This window comes from Brassica rapa, chromosome A04 (assembly GCF_000309985.2).
Source record: "Brassica rapa cultivar Chiifu-401-42 chromosome A04, CAAS_Brap_v3.01, whole genome shotgun sequence".
Taxonomy (NCBI): Eukaryota; Viridiplantae; Streptophyta; class Magnoliopsida; order Brassicales; family Brassicaceae; genus Brassica; species Brassica rapa.
This window is the reverse complement of record NC_024798.2, coordinates 18,218,640-18,237,983: the sequence shown is the minus strand read 5'-3', so window position 1 is coordinate 18,237,983 and position 19,344 is coordinate 18,218,640. Positions and strand designations below refer to the sequence as shown.

At 39.2% G+C, this 19,344-nt stretch overlaps 5 protein-coding genes across 8 annotated transcripts; 2 read left to right on the top strand and 3 right to left on the bottom strand.

Annotated features, from left to right (window-relative positions):
* Positions 1-121: 121 nt before the first annotated feature.
* On the top strand, positions 122-2,684 carry LOC103865977 (ubiquitin carboxyl-terminal hydrolase 10). Of its 2 annotated transcripts, XM_009143851.3 has the most exons (8): positions 122-711; positions 790-1,144; positions 1,227-1,325; positions 1,405-1,683; positions 1,768-1,830; positions 1,906-2,078; positions 2,155-2,419; positions 2,507-2,684. In XM_009143851.3, the coding sequence occupies exons 1-8, from the start codon at positions 593-595 to the stop codon at positions 2,642-2,644; spliced, it is 1,491 nt and encodes a 496-aa protein (XP_009142099.1). In that variant the 5' UTR covers positions 122-592; the 3' UTR covers positions 2,645-2,684. The 2 variants fall into 2 exon arrangements, with proteins under 2 accessions (XP_009142099.1, XP_033146290.1); XM_033290399.1 differs by having other exon boundaries at positions 122-1,144.
* A 142-nt stretch (positions 2,685-2,826) lies between these two features.
* On the bottom strand, positions 2,827-13,174 carry LOC103865485. 2 transcript variants are annotated; one of them, XR_004457589.1, is made up of 5 exons: positions 12,950-13,174; positions 12,640-12,800; positions 12,119-12,458; positions 11,851-12,027; positions 2,827-2,883 (listed from the first exon to the last, which is right to left on the bottom strand). XR_004457589.1 is itself a non-coding variant. In XM_009143275.3 (4 exons), exons 1-4 carry the CDS (start codon positions 13,139-13,141, stop codon positions 11,947-11,949), a joined length of 774 nt encoding a protein of 257 aa, XP_009141523.1. In that variant the 5' UTR covers positions 13,142-13,173; the 3' UTR covers positions 11,793-11,946. The 2 variants fall into 2 exon arrangements, 1 of the variants encoding a protein (XP_009141523.1); XM_009143275.3 differs by lacking the exon at positions 2,827-2,883 and having other exon boundaries at positions 11,793-12,027; positions 12,950-13,173.
* LOC103865976 (ubiquitin carboxyl-terminal hydrolase 10) lies at positions 2,917-12,097 on the top strand. Its single transcript, XM_009143849.3, has 9 exons — positions 2,917-9,828; positions 9,894-9,990; positions 10,062-10,121; positions 10,202-10,300; positions 10,397-10,675; positions 10,749-10,811; positions 10,879-11,051; positions 11,128-11,392; positions 11,482-12,097. Exons 1-9 carry the CDS (start codon positions 9,452-9,454, stop codon positions 11,617-11,619), a joined length of 1,551 nt encoding a protein of 516 aa, XP_009142097.1. The 5' UTR covers positions 2,917-9,451; the 3' UTR covers positions 11,620-12,097.
* A 180-nt stretch (positions 13,175-13,354) lies between the features above and the next one.
* LOC103865484 (mitochondrial substrate carrier family protein C) lies at positions 13,355-17,012 on the bottom strand. The gene is made up of 7 exons (XM_009143274.3): positions 15,697-17,012; positions 15,201-15,618; positions 14,976-15,120; positions 14,761-14,876; positions 14,590-14,668; positions 13,972-14,205; positions 13,355-13,889 (listed from the first exon to the last, which is right to left on the bottom strand). The coding sequence occupies exons 1-7, from the start codon at positions 16,700-16,702 to the stop codon at positions 13,557-13,559; spliced, it is 2,331 nt and encodes a 776-aa protein (XP_009141522.2). The 5' UTR covers positions 16,703-17,012; the 3' UTR covers positions 13,355-13,556.
* A 726-nt stretch (positions 17,013-17,738) lies between these two features.
* Positions 17,739-19,240, bottom strand: LOC103865483. Of its 2 annotated transcripts, XM_018658143.2 has the most exons (3): positions 18,974-19,240; positions 18,085-18,668; positions 17,739-18,030 (listed from the first exon to the last, which is right to left on the bottom strand). In XM_018658143.2, the coding sequence occupies exons 1-3, from the start codon at positions 19,044-19,046 to the stop codon at positions 17,998-18,000; spliced, it is 690 nt and encodes a 229-aa protein (XP_018513659.1). In that variant the 5' UTR covers positions 19,047-19,240; the 3' UTR covers positions 17,739-17,997. The 2 variants fall into 2 exon arrangements, with proteins under 2 accessions (XP_018513659.1, XP_009141521.1); XM_009143273.3 differs by having other exon boundaries at positions 17,759-18,668; positions 18,974-19,231.
* Between the last annotated feature and the right edge of the window lie 104 nt (positions 19,241-19,344).

Below are 19,344 nucleotides of genomic sequence, written 5' to 3'. Positions count from 1 at the left end.
TATTTAAATTGGTTTCGAATAAAAATAGCACACGAAAATTAATAAAATAGCCTTTATTAAAAAAAATTAAATACATACATATATGTCTGTATGATTAATTGATTAAGAATTATAGTTTAATTTTTTTTGGAATAGTAATTAAGGGTCAAAAGATTAAGATTTAGAATACATAATTTTGGATTTAGAAAAATGAAGTTTTACATGATAAAATATTAAGTTAAAATATTTATCTATATGATTAAATGTATTATTCATTAAGAATAATTTAGTTTTTTTAAATTTTTAAATAAAATTTCTACTCTTAGTTTTTGACTAGAGTTGGGCCTATGAACGAATTCGAGTTTAGAAACTGTCCTTTACGGGCTTTTTTGATGGATTATGGATTATGTCTTGACTAAAAGATATTTATAAGAAATTAAAAACGAAAATTCAAGAGTTTTCGCTCTACTTTCTTCGTATTTCTCTCTCTCTCGCGCGTAAATATAAATACAAATGAAAATCCTTTTCTTCTTCTTCTTCTGAAAAAAAATCAAGACTTCTTCTTTCTTCTCTGGTGTAACATACTCGGATCCTCACAACTCATCTTTCGAAGATGACGATCCCTCCTACAAATGAAAACGCTTCTCGTCTCCCCCATGAAGAGCAACGCATCGTCTCGGAGCTGGCTACCAACTCTAACGAACCAGACTCCTTCTTCGCCGTCTCCAAAATGTCTTCCTTACTTCCAAATCTTGATTCCCGCTTAGAAACAACAACACTCTTGTTTGACTCAACGTTGTGCATTTGCAGGTGGTACGCAAGCTGGCGGAGGTACGTTAATACGCCTCTGGGAGGAGGAGCTCCGAGGCCTGGACCGATCGATAACAGTGACATCATCGAAACCGATCCATATCTTGGTAGACCATCGCTGGCTAAAGAGAAAGCTTACGTTCTTGTTACTCAACTAGTTTGGAATACTCTTCTTGAATGGTATAGCGGAGGTCCTCCAATACCAAGAACCTTCATCTACCTTTACCTGTCAGATTCAAGAGATAACGATGGTGATGATCATAATGAAGTTAGTGATATACGGTTGCCAAAAGAGGCCTCTATAAGGGAGCTTTATGATATGGTTTGTGCTAAGACAGTAGTCTCTCTAGAAAAGGTGTGTGTTGTGTTGTGTTGTGTTCTTTTGATTGAAGTCTTGTCATCACTTCATATTGATGATTGTGTGTATATATAAGCAGGCTCACATCAGGGATTACTACGATATGAGGAAAGGCCAATTCTTGGATCCTTTATCTAACAAGAGCCTTGAAGAGTCTGGTCTTGTCACAAACCAAGATGTAAGTGTAATCTAGACACAAAAGAGTCTCTCTCACTCATGCCTAAATTTGATTTCTCTTGAATGACTTTTGCTGGCAGATTCTTCTTGAAGTTGATGAGCGAGGTCTAGCAGGACTGGTTAATCTGGGAAACACCTGCTATATGAACAGCGCTGTTCAGTGTTTGGCGCACACGCCTCCCATAGCTGAATACTTCTTGCGAAATTACACTCATCAGGGCGAGCTTGCTAAGGCGTTTGGTAAGCTGTTGACGGAGTTATGGTCTTCAGGGACTAATTATGTTGTGCCGAGCGTTTTCAAGACGAAAGTGGATAAAGCTGCTCCACAGTTTACTGGTCACTATCAACACGATTCTCATGTTAGTTTCTTTCCCTCTATCAAATGTGCATAATTGAGAAAATGCTTCTGGTCCCTGTGTGTTTATGATAATGTTTTGCTTCAGGAACTGCTTCTTGCCTTGTTAACTGGACTGCATCAAGAGTCTGACATAGTCAACGTCTTCCAAGTAAGTAGTATCCTCTTACTGGAAGAAGATTCTGTTCTAGTTATTTTCATCTGACCGTTTGAGATATCTTGTCAGGGTCAATGCAAGTCAAGTCTGGTTTGTCCAGTTTGTGGGGAAACAGCAAACACCTATGAACCCTTCACGTCCTTGTCTTTACCATTGCCTTCAACACCTACTTGGTCAATCTCTCTGCTTTCTTGTTTGGATGAATATTTAGCACAAGAGCCTCTAGGACCGGATAACATGTGGTAACTAATTGCACTCACTCACTCACTCACTCGTCCCCTTTGAAGGCCTTTTAAGTTTTTGACCATTCTTTCACAGGCTTTGTCCGCAATGCAAAGAGCAGAGGCAAGCAAACAAGAAGCTTGACCTGTGGAAGCTGCCGGAGATTCTCGTGTTCCAGTTAAAACGGTTCAAGACTAGCAAATACTTCGTGAAGAAGATAGATACCTTTGTGGATTTCCCAGTTGACGAGCTAGACTTGAGCAAGTACGTGGACAAAGGCGAGTCATGCTTGTATGAGCTGTATGCAGTGTGCAACCATGACGGTGGGATTGGTCTTGGCCACTACACTGCCTACGCTAAGGTCTCTCAACTATCTAATTTGTTTTTTGTGCTTCCTGATGATCAGTCCTTTTTTATCTAACACCTATGTATTATATGTTTCTTGCAGATGATTGATGATGACAACGAGTGGTACTGTTATGATGACAGTCTTGTTTCACCCGTACACGAATCCGAGATCGTAAGCTCAGCGGCCTATCTTCTTTTCTACCGAAAAAGAGTTGGAAGTGATATGGATTTGTCATAATCATGGGGTTGCTGCATTTGATTTAGAGATGCATTGGTCTCTATATAACTCACTCTCTATTGTTGTACGTAATTCAAGCTGGTGGTTCGGTTGAAGAGTTCTTCTTGCTTCAGACTTTATGGTGTTATGGCACATCTCTGTAGAATCTGTGGGGATTTTAGGTTCTGAAATATTGTTTTTAGTGAGTCAATAGATGAACAGATTTATAGAGGAGAGTTACAGTTTGTACAAAGACAGTGTTAGCACATTGAATACAAGAAAACGTTTCTCATTCTGTTTGCTTAAAAAAGAAAAAGACTATAAACTCTAAACTAGTGACTACCGATTCTTACTACATTTTGTATCTTCTTTCTTGGTTTAGGCTACGCTTCAGTAAATCTAGCATTGATTTAGAAAGACTAGTGTTTTTCTGAACTGAACACTTCATTTTCCCTTTAAATATTAGGGATAATTTGAAAAATATCCTATTTGTGTTTTTAAATTTGAAAAATACACTTTGTTTAATAATTTTTGAAAACTACACTTTCTTATATATAAAAAGACACTTGTATCCCCTTTTAATTTAAAATGATAAAAGATAAAACTAAATTTATTTTACGCTTTTGTTTTAGAGTTTTTTTAAAGCAAAATACAACCTAGTGAATCACAAAGCCATAGATCATATAAGTTAAAAAAACAAAACCTACACATGTCAATACTGTGTGAATTACATAGATTAGATGCGTAGTATACAATTTTGCTTCAGTTATGTTCCATTGACGAAAATTATTGTACTTCATACATAGGAATGTACATAAAATAAGAAATTTATAAGAAATTTATGTCGCGTTCTTCACTAAATCTCATGAATTACGTATTGAAAATTTTGTCTGGTAAAGCTTGATATATATTTTAAAATAAGTCCATGAATAGCTCAAAAGATGTTCTGTTACAAGTTTCAACATGAATCTTTCTAGTCCTTTTTTTTTCTTTGACTCATAGGCATCATCACATCAATAGAGCTCCCCTGCGAATAAAATAGAGCTCCTTCTTGTTCCATAAGCTAAGAAGTTTAGGCAATACCAGTTGTTTGTTAACACTTAGGACTGCACACTGAGTAAAATATTTTATATGTAGATGGAATGACTGAACAAATTATAATTGCATCCAATCTGAAAGTAGATTCTAATGAAAGCTACCTTATGTGACACAAAGTCCAGAGACTCTGCATGATTATGCTGGTGAAATAGTTCATTAAGTTATTAACAAACCAAAAGCTGGTTGATGGTATATCGTTACTAGTTTTCTTGGACGGGATAATTGGCTTGTACAAGGTACTAGTTCTAGTTCTAAGGTCTGCTTTTTGAAGAACGTTAAAATGCCAGGGTGTCCCATGGGAAAAGAAGGTCCGAATTCTGGGCAGAACATATACGAATATTGCATTATGTTAAATTCAGGATTGAACTAAATAACAACTCTCGAAACTCTCTCCCTCTCTCTCTAACTCTCGATCTTGTCGCTGCCTTGGTTAGCTCCGGCGTCGGCCTCTCGCGCCGGTGTCGGAGGCGTCTCTCCCCTTTATTCTTGGTTTTCGATTTGCTAGCTCTCTCTCTTTCAGTCCTCGCCGACATGCCGCGTACTCTGGTGACCTCTCGTGCCTCCTCCGTCGTCCTGCTCATGAGGGAAACCGGTGTGAAAGGTGAGAGCTTCTGGAGTACAGGTGAGGCGAGTCTTCTGGTCTAGAGAGGTTAGTCGGCTTTTGGGGTTGAAGCTCGTCGGATTCGTTTTCTCCTTAGATCTCCGCCGAGCTTCTGCGATTGACAGCGCGTGACAGCGTGTGGCGTCTCCTCTGCCACAGATCCGTTCTTCAGCTGCGTCTATTGTTTTTCGTCTCGTTGGCAGAGAGGGGTGGTGGCGCGTGACATTCACTTCCGCTTGGAGTCTCGTCGGAGGTGACTTACGTCGCTGTCTCCCAGGAGGTTTCTGTGTGGTTCATCCACATGGGTGTGTCCAGTGCTTGGGTCTCTTCGTGTGTTGGGTCCTCAGTTCTGAATTTGGCGCGTGTGAATCTTCAACGGCGTTGTGGGTTCTGAGTCGTCTATGGCTTCGTCTCTGTCGTGGTTTTATTGCTTCCTCCTTGTTCTGCTCCGGTCACGGCTCCCCCGTGTTCCTCTCATGGCGTGTCTGTCGCGAAGACCCGTCGATGAGTCTCCGGTGTCCTGTTTTTGGCGTCATCTCTGCGTTTCAGATCTCGGCGTTTAGGGATGGCTCCTCTCGAGTCCGACAGTTTTCTGGTTCTCAGGAGCTGTCCATGGTGAGTTCCCTCTCTCCTATTGGTCATTGGAAGCGTGTGGATCTTGGTGGTCTCCATGGGTTGAGCGCAACTTCCCAGCACTAGAGTCTCTACAAGTTTCTAGTGGTTGTGTTTCTCTCGGCTCGTTTGCAGGTTCGGACCGGTATCGCGTGGTGGTGCAGCGGTCTTTCAACCCACTTTTGTTAGGTATTGTTTTCTCTTCTTTAGATTTTTCGGGTATTGTGCTTCATTGTCTACGAAGAGGCTTCTAGTTGGTGGTTCGGAGGTGACTTTCTCGATTCTCCGTGGCGCTGAGGTGTGGTTTGGTAGGCTGCGCCAATCTCTAGCTATAGTTCTGGCGAATAAGATCGACTAGTTGAGGATGGCAGTTCCCCTTAACATTACGGTTGGACTTGATCAACAGTGTCTATACTAGACGGTTCGAAGACAGAAGCGTTACGTGGAACTCTCATCTGTGTGTCGGCGATTATTTTGAGAGGAAGTGGATTTACAGTGGTCGGCTTGATTTCGGTTAAGTTGGCGTCGTTGGCCGCGGATCTATGGCAATGATAGGGATCCTATAAGAACCCTTGAGACTTAGATTTTTTCCCATCCGCTGTATGTTTGGCTTTTTTCTCCATGGTCTTAGTGATAAGCCTAATCTATTTGTGTAATCCACTGTTTCTTCGAAAACCAGCCGGAGGTTCTGTTCCGGTGCTCTTTTGAGTTGATTATATATGAATAAATATATTAAAAAAAAAAATCAGGATTGAGGTCTATATTTATGTAATTGTTGAAGTCGAGATTAGAAAACGAGAAAATACAAAAATGAACTACACCTAAGGACATAGTGAAGAAATAAAAGACTCGTGAATGACACAAAATGGAGAACTAGAGGAAAATATAAGAAGAAGGAGAAGAAGATATGAAAAATAAAGAAGGAGAAGAACGACAAGATAAAACAAGAATGCTTTGTTTAAAAAAAAAATCTACAAAAAAATATTTTATAAGATATGTGTATTGATATATTGTTTAAAAAACAAAATCGAATCTTGTTGAGTTTGTTAAATTTGAATATTTAAATAATAATGTTGACAAAATATATTACAGTAGCTTTAATATTTTGTTGGATAATTTTATCATTTCATGTAAATAAAAGTGTAGTTTTCAAAAAAATTAAATAATAGTGTAATTTTCAAAATAAAATCTCATACAAATGTATTTTTCCAAATTTTCCCTAAATATTATGTTGACCAAAAAAAATATTTATAGGAAATTTAATGGCAAAGAAAAGACATAAAACGAAATTAGAGGGAAAACTTAAAAGAAAAGGATGATTGAAAATTCAAAAGTTCTTTTTTTTTTGTGTAATTTTTTTTTTTAACTTGTTTTCTCTCTTTCTTTCTCTCGCGTAAATACAAATCAAGACTTGTTCTTCTTTTATTTTCGGAATCCTCATTGATCAGTCATCTCTGGAAGATGGATTATCTGATGGATTATGTTTGTAGTTTTTAGCACGGGAAAAAGTATTTGTAGTTTTGTCAGTTTTTGTTTGTGACAAAAATGATATTATGTTTAGGTTTGTAATTTGTGAATTACATTAGGGGCATAATAGATATTATACCATTCTGAATGAACCATTTTGATATCCAAATTGGTTCAGCTGAATGGACTTTAAAATTAAGCCTAAATTTCCAAAAGTCATTCGGATGATCCATCTGAATGAATTATACTTTTAGTGTCTAAATAAACAAAACTATCTGTTAGATTCGGGTTTATTATGGGCTTCCAACTCAAAACTAATTGGCAATTAGTGGATTGGCTATAACCCTTTATATATTACTTAATGTCCCATTGATTTTCCAATGTGGGATACATATCCCTTAATACTATCATCTTCATCCCGATGGAGAAATAAACAGGCTCTATGTCTGACTTTAAGGGAATTTAATGGCAAAAAAAAAAGGGAAATTTGGCTGTATGACGCTGAAAAAAACCATAATTCACCTTCTAACCAATTTCTCTAATATATCGATACACCATCTGTCTTTTTTATAATATTGCCAAAATACCCTTTCATTCTACCGGTGAAACCTGAAGAAAATAAAAATAAAAAATCCTAGTTATTAGCTGTTTCAAATTACTTGTGGCGTAATCATATTCACATCTTTCCTTTTACCTTTATTTGGTAATTTTTGAGAAATTGATTCATGATTTTCTCCACCTCTTCCAACCATGTTTCCCTCCTCCCCATCGCCACCGTCTGTGTTCTCTGAGTTTATTTCTTTCTCTAATTGTGTTGCAAAGGGAATCGTCTCCACTTTGGGAATCTATTGCGAGAAGACGTCGTGACAGTCCAATCGGGGAGAAGGAGCACACTGACCATTTTTCCATTCACATCGGCGCTTTGTCTCAGATCTATTGCAATACTGTAAGTTCTAGGGTATGTGTTTTAGATTCTATTCTTGCGATGCTCTTTTTCCCTGTTTGGGTTGCATGTCGGATCTAGTAGACAAAGGTCACCGAATCGATTTAGGGCTGAACTTTTACCGATTTGTCTTACTCATCTGTTTACATCGAAATCTATGGTAATTTTGTTTGGAATCGAAACAAAGATAGCATATGTAGAGCTATTTGATCGGTCTATGCTATGTGACATGGAATAGCTTAAATTGTTAATCATTCACGTACCCTTCCGTTTTGCACATCTTTATGATGTAGAAACAATCATAAGGTATTTAGAATTTATATTCCATTCAATGTACTTTTGTGTTCCAAGTTATACGTATATATACAATATTATATCAAATATAAATAATTATCTTGTTTTATGTATCGAGTGTAGTTCACTCCTTGCAAATGGAAATGTATAACAATTCCATTCTATGTAACCATGTGTACCATGTCATATATAGATTTACTATTCCATATAAATAGAAATGTTTATCTTGTGCTATGTATCGACTGTATTTCGCTCATGTGATATTCTCTTTGTGATTCCAAGACAAATACATTTAGTTTAGAATAAATGTTTTTATAGAACTAAGCGACTTTGGCTTTGTATAGGTTGCTCCGCTGTAGTGACACTTATTATGTTATAAATGCACGCTGTTGGGATGGAATTGAAGTGTGTGGCTTTCACTGAAGAAAATGTTTGTGTAGCTGCGGAGAACTACTTGCTTGAAACACTGGCACTGTGTCAAGCCGGAGCACTCACCCAGGACGTGTAGACATGGGTTTATGGTTTCTAAGCATAGTTTTAATGTTCTAGCTTTGCTTCTTGTTTTTAGATACTACCATCTAAACTACCTCCGTGTTGTAGTAATGTTTTATGTAATGACTCCAACTCTATGTATCTTCTTCCTTTTTGTTGCTTACACTGGAAGAATGAAATCACATTCCATATGCGTCAATTTGAATTTGGTGTAAGCATTACCTCCTTCCCTGCAATCATAAACACTTCAAAATGTGAGCAATATGTATTATATGACGTTGGTTAGATGAAATAGAACAATTAATTATATATTATTTCCGTATTTTGATTTATTTAAGTTACTTTTACATTTGAGTTTGGGTTTATGAATTTAGGTTTTGGCTTTAGTATTTAGGGCTTCCAGGTGGGTTTGTTCAGGGTCTAGTATTTCAGGGTCGGAGGTTGGTTGAGGTTGGAGGTTGGTTGTGATTCTGATTATGGTTATAGTACTATACTATGTTGGTGAGATGAAATAGAACAGTTAAATTTTACTATTTTTGTATTTTAATTTATTAAAGATATTTTATATTTGGGTTTGGGTTTATGAATTCGGGTTTAGGGTTTAGTATTTATGGCTTTAAGGTGGATTAGTTTAGGGTTTAGTATTTCAGTGTTGGAGGTTGGTTGTGATTCTGATGGTTTTAGTATTATACTATGCTGGTGAGATGAAATAGAATAGTTAATTATATAATATTTTGTATTTTAATTTATAAAAGATATTTTACATTGGGTTTGGGTTTATGAATTCGGGTTTAGGGGTTAGTATTTATGATTTAGAGGTGGGTTGATTTAGGGTCTAGTATTTCAGGGTTAGAGGTTGGTTGGGGTTAGAGGTTGGTTATGATTCTAATTGTGTTTATAGTACTCTACTATGTTGGTGAGATGAAATAGAACATTTTCTTTTTCATCATGTGTGTTGCATACAGCTGTCATATATGCTTCATATAATTAAGTGTCCCTAAAAAGACCACGTCTCTTATATTTGGAAGTGAAACTGGCAACCTGTTAAGTAAAGGGGTAGAACCGGTTTGATTGAGACCAAAAAGTCTGACATTAAATTATGTCAAAATCAATGTTAGTTTCTTAATTTGTCTCTCAAATATAGATATTTCGCTAATAAGCCCAAAAAAAAAAGACATAAAACGAAATTAGAGGAAAACTTAAAAAAAAAAAAAAAAGAGTTTTCGCTCTATTTTCTTCTTATTTGCTTTCCCTCGCGTAAATAAATACAAATGAAAATTCAAGACTCCTTCTTTCTTCTCTCACAACTCATCTTTCGAGGATGACGATCCCTAATGCCCCAGCTCCCACGGCTGAAAACGCTTCTCGTCTCCCCGCGGAAGAGGCACGCATCCTCTCGGAGCTGGCTACCAACCCGAACGAAACAGACTCCTACTTCGCCGTCTCCAAAAGGTCGTCGTTACTTCCAAATCTTGATTCCGCTTCTTGGTGTGACTCTAACGTTTGCGTGTGCAGGTGGTACAAAAGCTGGCAGAAGTATGTTGATGAGCCTCTGGGAGGAGGAGGAGCAGCAGCAGCTCCGAGGCCTGGACCGATCGATAACAGTGACATCATCGAAACTGATGGTAGATCGCTGGCGGTTAAAGAGAAAAACTACCTTCTTGTTAATCAACAAGTTTGGAAAACTCTTGTTGAATGGTGAGAGTCGCCGCTATCTTTCTTCTGCTCTCATTGCTCCTGTTTTGATTCAAATGTTCTTTCAGGTATAACGGAGGTCCTCCAGTACCAAGAACCTTTATCATCCTCTTATTGTCCCATGCAAGAGATGATGACGTCACTTTTATACGGTTGCCAAAACAGGTATATTTGGGTTTTTTTGTCACTATAAAAAAAAAAGACTCCACTTCCTTACTTGTTGTTGGTGTTTTTAGGCCTCTATAAGGGAGCTTTATCAGAAAGTATGTGCTAGGACTGGTGTCTCTCAAGAAAAGGTGTGTGATGTTGTGTTCTTTGATTAGAGATTGTGTTTTTTTTTGCTTCACATTGATGATTATGTGTTGTATATAAGCAGGCTCGCATCAGGGATTACTACAATATGAGTAAAGGCCAACTCTTGGATCCTTTATCTAACAAGAGCCTTGAAGAGTCTGGTCTTCTCATGAACCGCGATGTAAGTTATCTAGAAACAAAGAGTCACTCATGCCAAATTTGATTTCCTGACGAATTAATCACACTATATTCTCTATTAAAATGACTTTGCTGGCAGATTCTTCTTGAAGTTGAGGAGCGAGGCCTTGCAGGACTGGTTAATTTGGGAAACACATGCTACATGAACAGCGCTATTCAGTGTTTGGCGCACACGTCTCCCATACATGAATACTTCTTGCGAGATCACACTCATCAGGCCGAGCTTGCTAGGGCGTTTGGTGAGCTGTTGAAGGAGTTATGGTCTTCAGGGACTAATGCTGTTGCGCCGCGCGTTTTCAAGACGAAAGTGGATAAAGCTGCTCCACAGTTTACTGGTCACTATCAACACGATTCTCATGTTAGTTATATTTCCTCTATCAATGTGCATAATTGAGCTTATGCTTTTGTTTATGATAATGTTTTGCTTTCAGGAACTGCTTCTTGCGTTATTAACTGGCCTGCATCAAGAGTCTGACATAGTTAACGTCTTCCAAGTAAGTAGTATCCTCTTACCGTTTCTCCCATTGGATGTTCATCTGACCGTTTGAGATATCTTGTCAGGGTCAATGCAAGTCAAGTCTGGTTTGTCCAGTTTGTGGGGAAACAGCAAACACCTATGAACCCTTCACGTCCTTGTCTTTACCATTGCCTTCAACACCTACTTGGTCAATCTCTCTTCTTTCTTGTTTGGATGAATATTTAGCACAAGAGCCTCTAGGACCGGATAACATGTGGTAACTAATTGCACTCACTCACTCACTCACTCGTCCCCTTTGAAGGCCTTTTAAGTTTTTGACCATTCTTTCACAGGCTTTGTCCGCAATGCAAAGAGCAGAGGCAAGCTAACAAGAAGCTTGACCTGTGGAAGCTGCCGGAGATTCTCGTGTTCCAGTTAAAACGGTTCAAGACTAGTAAATACTTCGTGAAGAAGATAGATACCTTTGTGGATTTCCCAGTTGACGAGCTAGACTTGAGCAAGTACGTGGAGAAAGGCGAGTCATGCTTGTATGAGCTGTATGCAGTGAGCAACCATGACGGTGGGATTGGTCTTGGCCACTACACTGCCTACGCTAAGGTCGCTGACTTCTATCTAATTTGTTTTTTGTGCTTCCTGATGATCAGTCCTTTTTTATCTAACACCTATGTATTATATGTTTCTTGCAGATGATTGATGATGACAACGAGTGGTATTGTTATGATGACAGTCTTGTTTCACCCGTACACGAATCCGAGATCGTAAGCTCAGCGGCCTATCTTCTTTTCTACCGAAAAAGAGTTGGAAGTGATATGGATTTGTCATAATCATGGGGTTGCTGCATTTGATTTAGAGATGCATTGGTCTCTATATAACTCACTCTCTAGCTGGTGGTTCGGTTGAAGAGTTCTTGTTGCTTCAGACTTTATGTTGTTATGGCACATCTCTGTAGAATCTTTGGGGATTTTAGGTTCTGAAAATATTGTTTTTAGTTTGGGGATTTTTTTCGGATAGTGAGTCAATAGATGAACAGATTTATAGTTTGTACAAAGACAGACTTGGCACATTGAATACAAGAAAAATGTTTCTCATTTTATTTGCTTATAAAGACATGAAAACAGAACCACACTGATCATCATATAGGATTTTTGACTTTAGGATGATGATGTGCTATCCTCAAACCGGAAGATGACCCCATTCTTCTTCTTGAAACTATGTGTCGTGTGATCCACCTCCTGTGACACAACACACCAACCAATATCAAGACACCAAAATCACTTAAATTCACATCTTTTTAAAACACTAGAAAAAAAAACCTTCACTCACATTTGTGTTGCTGAGCTCAAGGTTGTAGAAGTCCATGGAGCTGTCACTGAACAACGGCCCAGCATGCCACGTACCACGGTTCAGTTTAACAAACTTCGGTCCTGAAAACCTGAAGACGCGCACCTCTTCAACCGTAGGAGGCGCGTACAAGTGACCATCGGACCCTGACTCTACATTATCTCCAACTCTTTCTCTATCAACATCTTCAATAAGAGATGGCTTCGCTACACCGAGATACCAAACGTGACCTCCTATAGATCCCAGACACTGTGTCACGTTCGCGTGGTGCGTGATCGTTGAGAAGCCCAAGGTTCGACCTTCGAGCCGCATGATATAAAAACTAAAGAGAGTACAATAAACTCTTTATTATAAAAACAAAAAAGACACAAACTGAAACTGAAACTAGACAGCTAACTAGCTAAGTCTTGTCTTTATTTGGAACTAATCATTAATCAACACAACCATTTGATACAAATATAACCAAACACAGATTGATACGATAGAGATCGGAGAGAGAGTACCGTGGGGTTCCTCTGGAGAGATCTAACTGAGCATCGTTAGGACCAAAGAGATCACCATCTGAGGAAGCTTCGATGACTTGACCATACTCTGCGAAGCTTTCAGAAGTAGCTTCGGTCGGGACCAGGTTCATCTGCACAGGAGATTCCGCCATTGTTGCCTCCTAGTTCTCTCACCACAAGAAGACAACAGAGAAGGGATTATTATTATAAGATACGAGTTTTTTTGTTCACTCGATTGAGGACTTTCTTGTCTAATTTAAATACTATGGGGTTAAAATGAAAAAATAATAATAATTATAACTTAGCTTACCTGATCGCTTTGTTGGATGAGGAGGAGCTGGTGAATTACATAGTTATTTCTTGCTATCATGTTGATTGCAATTTGTTCTTCAATCTCCATTGCTTCATTCTCATATCCTAACCACTCATCAAATTCATCAGATGACTCAGAAGAAGAGGAGGAGTTTACAAAAGGAAAATGACCTCTATTATTAGAATTCATCTTTAACTAAGTTACGGTGGTGGTGTGACGCTTGCTATAGTCCATGTCTATTTATAAGCTTATATTAATATTTAAGAAAATAATAAAATCTTGAAAAATTCAATTTGTGACATGCATTGGACCTCATCCCTCTCACCAATCTTGAATTTTTTAAATAAAATAATAGAATCTAGAAAAAATTTAAATCGTGTCATGCATTGGACCAAAACAAAATTTTAAAAAATTTCAAACGGAAGTTGTGTAATTAATAAGATGAAAATTGTCTTCCATACACAACAAAACAATCAACCTCTTTTTTTGGGGGTCAAAATTTGCAAAAGTAGTAGCATTTAACAAAGAGTAGTGTCTCCTCCAAAGCTCAAGCTGCCCCCAAAAAAAACTTTGTAGCAGCAAAGCAAAGTGAAAAAGCAAGCCATTAGCAAAGCTTCTTCTGACCAAGCTGATCTTCCTCGTTCTTCTGCATAGCTTTCTTGGCTAGTTCATAGCCAGCAAAGTTCATGGCACCAAGAGGAGCCACCCAGAAGAACCTTGGGACTGCTCCTTTGAACAAACCAAGCGGTCCCTCGTGACGCAGAACCGAGAAAAAAACCATTGACATTGAGATCGGTCTCCCTGGTGTTGCAGTCATCATCCTCGTCTTCATCACATCGAATGGCGTTGTTACAACTGCTGCTACACCTCCTGACACCGCCCCAACCGCTATTGTCTCCCATGCCTCTAGTTCTCTTCCCAGCGCTTGTGCCACCATCTGCAAAACCCCACACAAATCTTATCATCTCGGTTTTTTTACAGTCTTAACTGACCCTTTTGATTATCTCGGTCATTGTTACCTTTTTGGACTCTGCATACAGTCCCATGCCAACAACGTATAGTGGAACTTCACGGCAAAGAGTTGCGCCTGTCCCACGGAAAAACCCTCCTGGACCGTCTTGCTTCCACGTCCCTACTATGGCTTCCCCTACGTTGTTAAACATGCCAGCCTGTAACCGTTGCTTCAGCACCTCACATGGAATCCGCACAGCTGTGCCTAATAATGTGCTGCAGAATGACGCAATCGATTGAATCTGCATCAAATGCACAGCATTTCTCACTGAGTGCAAACACACACAAAAAAAAACAGAAAGCACAAATGCAGATGATGCAGCTTTACCAAATCAAGCATTAGATTTAAGAGACCTCTCGACATAACTAGTAGTACTTTGTGAGAAAGGAGATGCCACAAAGTGAGCATAAAGCATTAAAGAAGCTACGTATAGCAATAACATAGCCTTGATATTGGATGTTTGCAGGATGCATCTAGTATAAGGTCCACTTAGTAGAAGCCATATCACTACAGAGGACAAAAGCAGTGCTGAGTTTTGTAAGAAAACTAAGACTAACTTCTTCAGTAATGCAATATCTATATAAACCCATAATGACCCAAACAATGAGTACATTGTGACCATCACCTGAATTTCTGGGAGATTGGGAGCAAAATTGATCAACACAAGTTTACTTGCTTCGAATATTCCTGTCCGCAGACCATGGCTACAACAATGAAAGAGATTAAGCCACACTGAAAATGAATATTAACAAGTAGAAATCAAAATATCGTTGATTTGGAAAAAAGCTGAAAAGACCTTGAAAACTGTCCAAGAATTGCTGGAATAGAACCCTTATAAACTCCCCGGACACCAATCTCTGGAAGCTTTGCTATCACTTCAGGAAACGATAAGGTTGATGCTTGTACACGTGTCTAGTAACGAAAAAGAACAACGAATCCATCAATCTAGAAGGCTAGAAGCAGATATCAAGCATATTAATCATCTGCAAGGGCGGAAACAAGAGGACTCACCTTGATTGTGTCAATGGGATGCAACAGGGAAGTGGAGAGAGCAGAGGCAAGTCCTCCCGCTAATGCAGATTTTAAAACATCTCCAGCAGGTAAGGCCACGGGAGGTGCAACAGCAACAACAGTCGCAGCTTCAAACCAGATGTTACTACACGATCAAAATCATCATTAGTAGGACCGCAAAAATTAAAACGTTTAAAGTGTTCTACAACAAAGACTTATACTCACCGAGGATCATCCTGTAATCGCTCATACGGCAGCAAAACCATGAAGTTACGGAAATGTCCATACGAGATAGACTCTTCAGTATCAACCTTCAAGAACCTCATCATGGCTATAGCGTTCTCTTCGTTAGCAGGAAGTCCTGCGTTATCTAGTGATGCCAATATCTCACTCTTCTGAAGAGTTCCGGACTTGGTCAAACAGAGAGAAGTGTAGGCGCGGAGGATGGTTGGCTCCTTCTGTTCCATCAACGACAAAAACTGCTTCCAACCGAATGATTTGGAGAAAAGATGACTCCTCGCTCGTCTCATAAACTCCTTGGCGTATCTTCTAGGTAGTTTTCTTCTTCTCATTGCGATTTCTAGATCTTCCAAAGTTACTTTACCATCACCGTCTCTATCTAGTTCTTCAAAGAACCTCCTGCCTGAAAGCCACATAGAGTTATACAATAATAGTAGCACAGGACGTAAACAACTAATGATCTAAAACGGACGATGCATACCTTCAGACTCGGTGTATCTGAAAAAATCCTGAACAGAGATTAGCTTCTTCTTGTCCGGATGGTCCCCTGAAGGTCGTCCTAGTTGCGGTAAAAGCTCAATAAGCTCTGTCAATGAAATAGTAGACAATGTGGATTTCAAGCGCTCTACGTTTGACAAAGGTATACTCAGTAGTCCACTAGCCAAGCTCTGTGGAGGATCAACAACACTTTCCTCCTTACTAACGTTACTCTCATCACCATCTTCACTCATAGGAGATGTCAGGCCAACTATACCAGACGCTACATCTCCAACTCTTGCAAACATCAAGTTCCCTAGGAATCCATTAACATCGAGCTTCCTAGCATCCCATATGTTAAAGATAAGCGGACTATCATTCACACTAGCTTCCTTGGAGCAACAAGATTCAGTCTGTGAACTCTCCTGGATGAAATGGTCTAGCTTCTGGAGATTATGAGCCAGCATTTCAACAACAAAACCCAAAGCGCATTCAATCGAGAAACTGTTCACTTCCTTTACTAAAGATTTGGCTGACTGGCTCTTCCTCATCTCTTTAGCCTTTGGTTTAAGTTTAAGCCCATTCTCATCATGAATCCTCTTCTTGCCTATCTTAAAAGGAACGGGTAAAGCATGGACAAAGCCACTAACCAACAAAGACCAAGTCAGTGCAAACTTAAAGCAATTCGTACAAGAATCATCATCTTCTTTCTCTAAAGACTTGTCTTTCTTCTTCACTAGTTTCTCATTACCAAAGAGTGACTTCACGGGGAACTTAAAGGACAAACCTTTCTTCCTTTCTTCACTCACCAAACACTGAACACTCTCAACATTAGCACACAACCGCTTCTTCATGTTTCTTCCCAAACGAAAGTCCTTCTCTTTGCTCACCCAGCAACTCTCGATGTCCCTCGCCGCCTTTTTGACGCCAAGCTCGATGGGGAGGAGAGCGTCTTTAACGACTTGGATTGAATTGAATAAGGACTCGATAGGGTCGTTCGCTGACACCATTGCACCATTCAATGGGATAACCAAACAGAGTGAAAAATCGAATCTTGAAGACAAGCTCGTTAACCCTATAAAGCAAAACGGACGAATCGAAGCTCTCTAAGAAGATAGAAACCCTAAAACCGATTCTTCAGATGCGGTTCAGATATTGATCTGAGCATTAAGCGGGAAGCGAAAATGGAGTAAAAATGGGAGCTTTTAAGAGAGGGTGAAGCTGAGAGAGAGCAGATATGGTGGGGAGTGAGAAGAAGAAGAAGAAGAGGCAACCATGAAACGATGATGACCCTCTTTCTTCTTTTCTTTTACGGAAAAAGAAATTGAAATTAAAATTAAAAAGGAAATTAGAAGAAGATGATAAAGACGTGGATATTTATTAGAGAAAGATATTTACAATCTATTTTTTTAATGTTATTTCACGTAGTGGATAAAATCATGACCGAGTATTAACCCAGTTTAAGACATTTTTTAGCAATTCAAAATTAATGAGAATAAAAATTAAATATGATTAAAGAGTTGAAAGGATTTTTCCTCCATGACAGAAAAGTTTATTAGACTGTAGATAAATAATAAGTTACAGAAAAGGATAAAAAATTTAGTTTTGTGGAGGAAGGAAGGAGGGGAATGAATGGATAGACGCTAACGTAAGAAGGCGGTGGAGCCTCATGACACGTGGACTTTGTGTCCCAATTGTGGATCGTTTACTGAAAAGACAAAAACGCCCCATCTGCTTAGCGTTTTGTTATATGTTGTTTTCTTTCGGTAACAAGTCGAAAGAAAAGAGTTCAGCCTTTTTAGAGTTACCAAGAGACCACAAAACTCTGTATGGTTTTCAGTGAAAGCTTTTCACTTTACCAAGAAAGAGATTCTTTCCAGGCTTGGATTCAGTATCTACCAGCAAGTGCAGTCGCAGCTACTGCAGCTCCAGCAAGAAAATGGTGTCGCCTGATGGTACCAACACATAAAACCAACTTATCCATTTGTATATGATAGAAGAGAACACAACAACATGACGTAAGCAAAGAAGGAACACACATATGCATTAATGAAAGAAGCTTGAACTAAGAAAGTAGATAGCAGACTCTTAACAGGGATAACTAATAACTCAAAACCAAACACAGGCTCTCTTCAATGTCTTACAATAAGGCCTCACTTCCTTACAAATGGAAAGAGAAGTGCCAAAAAGTGTTAGCATTCATAAACTCGTTTATTATTTGCATTCTCCGGTACTCCCAAGGATCCAAAAGAGTTACAAACCCAAGACAGAGAATGACAAAAGAAGAGAAAAATGGAATCTGGAATCACAGGTTCTTGAAAGCAGAGTCATGAGCATCCTTAGGAGGAGTGAGCCTAGCCAACAACGCCTTGTTTGTACACCTCTCCGCATCCACAAAGTAGTACTCCCCTTCCGCCTTAAAGCTCACAAACGGCCTCTGCGTGTCCGGATAACGTATATCCGAAAACTTCAGCATCTTCGGCGCAAACGTCGCAAGCCAAGTCATCATCTCCACCTCAAAGGTATCCGAACCAGGCTGCCACCTCAGCTTGTGAACGTAAGGGCTGACAAACCAGTGGAGAGCAGCGGTCGTGGAAGCGCTGAGGAAGATCACGGTGGAGGCAACCGCGCCTTTCATGATCACGTTGAGTCCGGGCGAGGTCATGAAGGTGATGACAGGGCCTAGGGAGACGGAGAGGCAGCAGGTGGAGAGTGAGAGGAGTTTGACTTTCTTTATGGTTGATGAGATTGGGCCGTAGTAAACAACACTTCCATCGTTGTTGTCTTGTTTCTTGTCTTGTGGTCCGATGCTGATCTTGTGCTCATCATCATTACCATCTTGGGCGGCTCTAGATGATGCCCAGCTTCTCTGGTATAGAGATTGAGCCTCTGGGAATCTGACTTTAGGGATCACTGATGATGATGATGGTGGTGATGGTGATGGTGACCATGTCCCTGCTACTGACCGGCCATATCCTGACAAAGACATAATGAATCGTGATTAGGACAACTACCAAAAACATGAAGCTCAACTGAATAATTAGACTCAATGTCAGTAAACTATTGAAGATCTAGACAAGATCTGATCTTATAAACAGTTTTGACATATAAAAAAGACAGAACCACAGCAAGATATTATATCAAAAGCATTGAACCCACACTATGTTTTGCCTTAACAACTGATAAGACTCAAAAAAATTCTGAAACAGAATTTGAAACAGAACCCATAGAAGCCATATTCTACTCTATGAATAGTATGATGGAGAGAGAGGAAGTTGAACCTGAAGTGAAGGAGGAGGAAGAGAGACGGCGAGACTGAGAGCGGATTAAATGAAACAGAGCTGATCTTCCCATCGCTGTTTCTCTTGCTCGATTGCGCACGACTCTCACAGGTCAAGGTCTCGCAAATGAATCTTGTAGGGTTTTAGATTTGTTGTCGTTTTGGTAAGTATTACTTTATGCCGATCCGGAATAATTTCTGGTGGTCTAGTGGCAAGCTTTACTCGATTTAAAAGTTTGGGTACTGGGTTCGACTCTTTGTTTTACATTTTTTTTTCTGTCACATGGTATTGGCAATAGTAACATATGTAATTTCTCTCGAATCAAATGATCATAAATATTCAGCACAATTTATCTAAAATTATGCGAAATA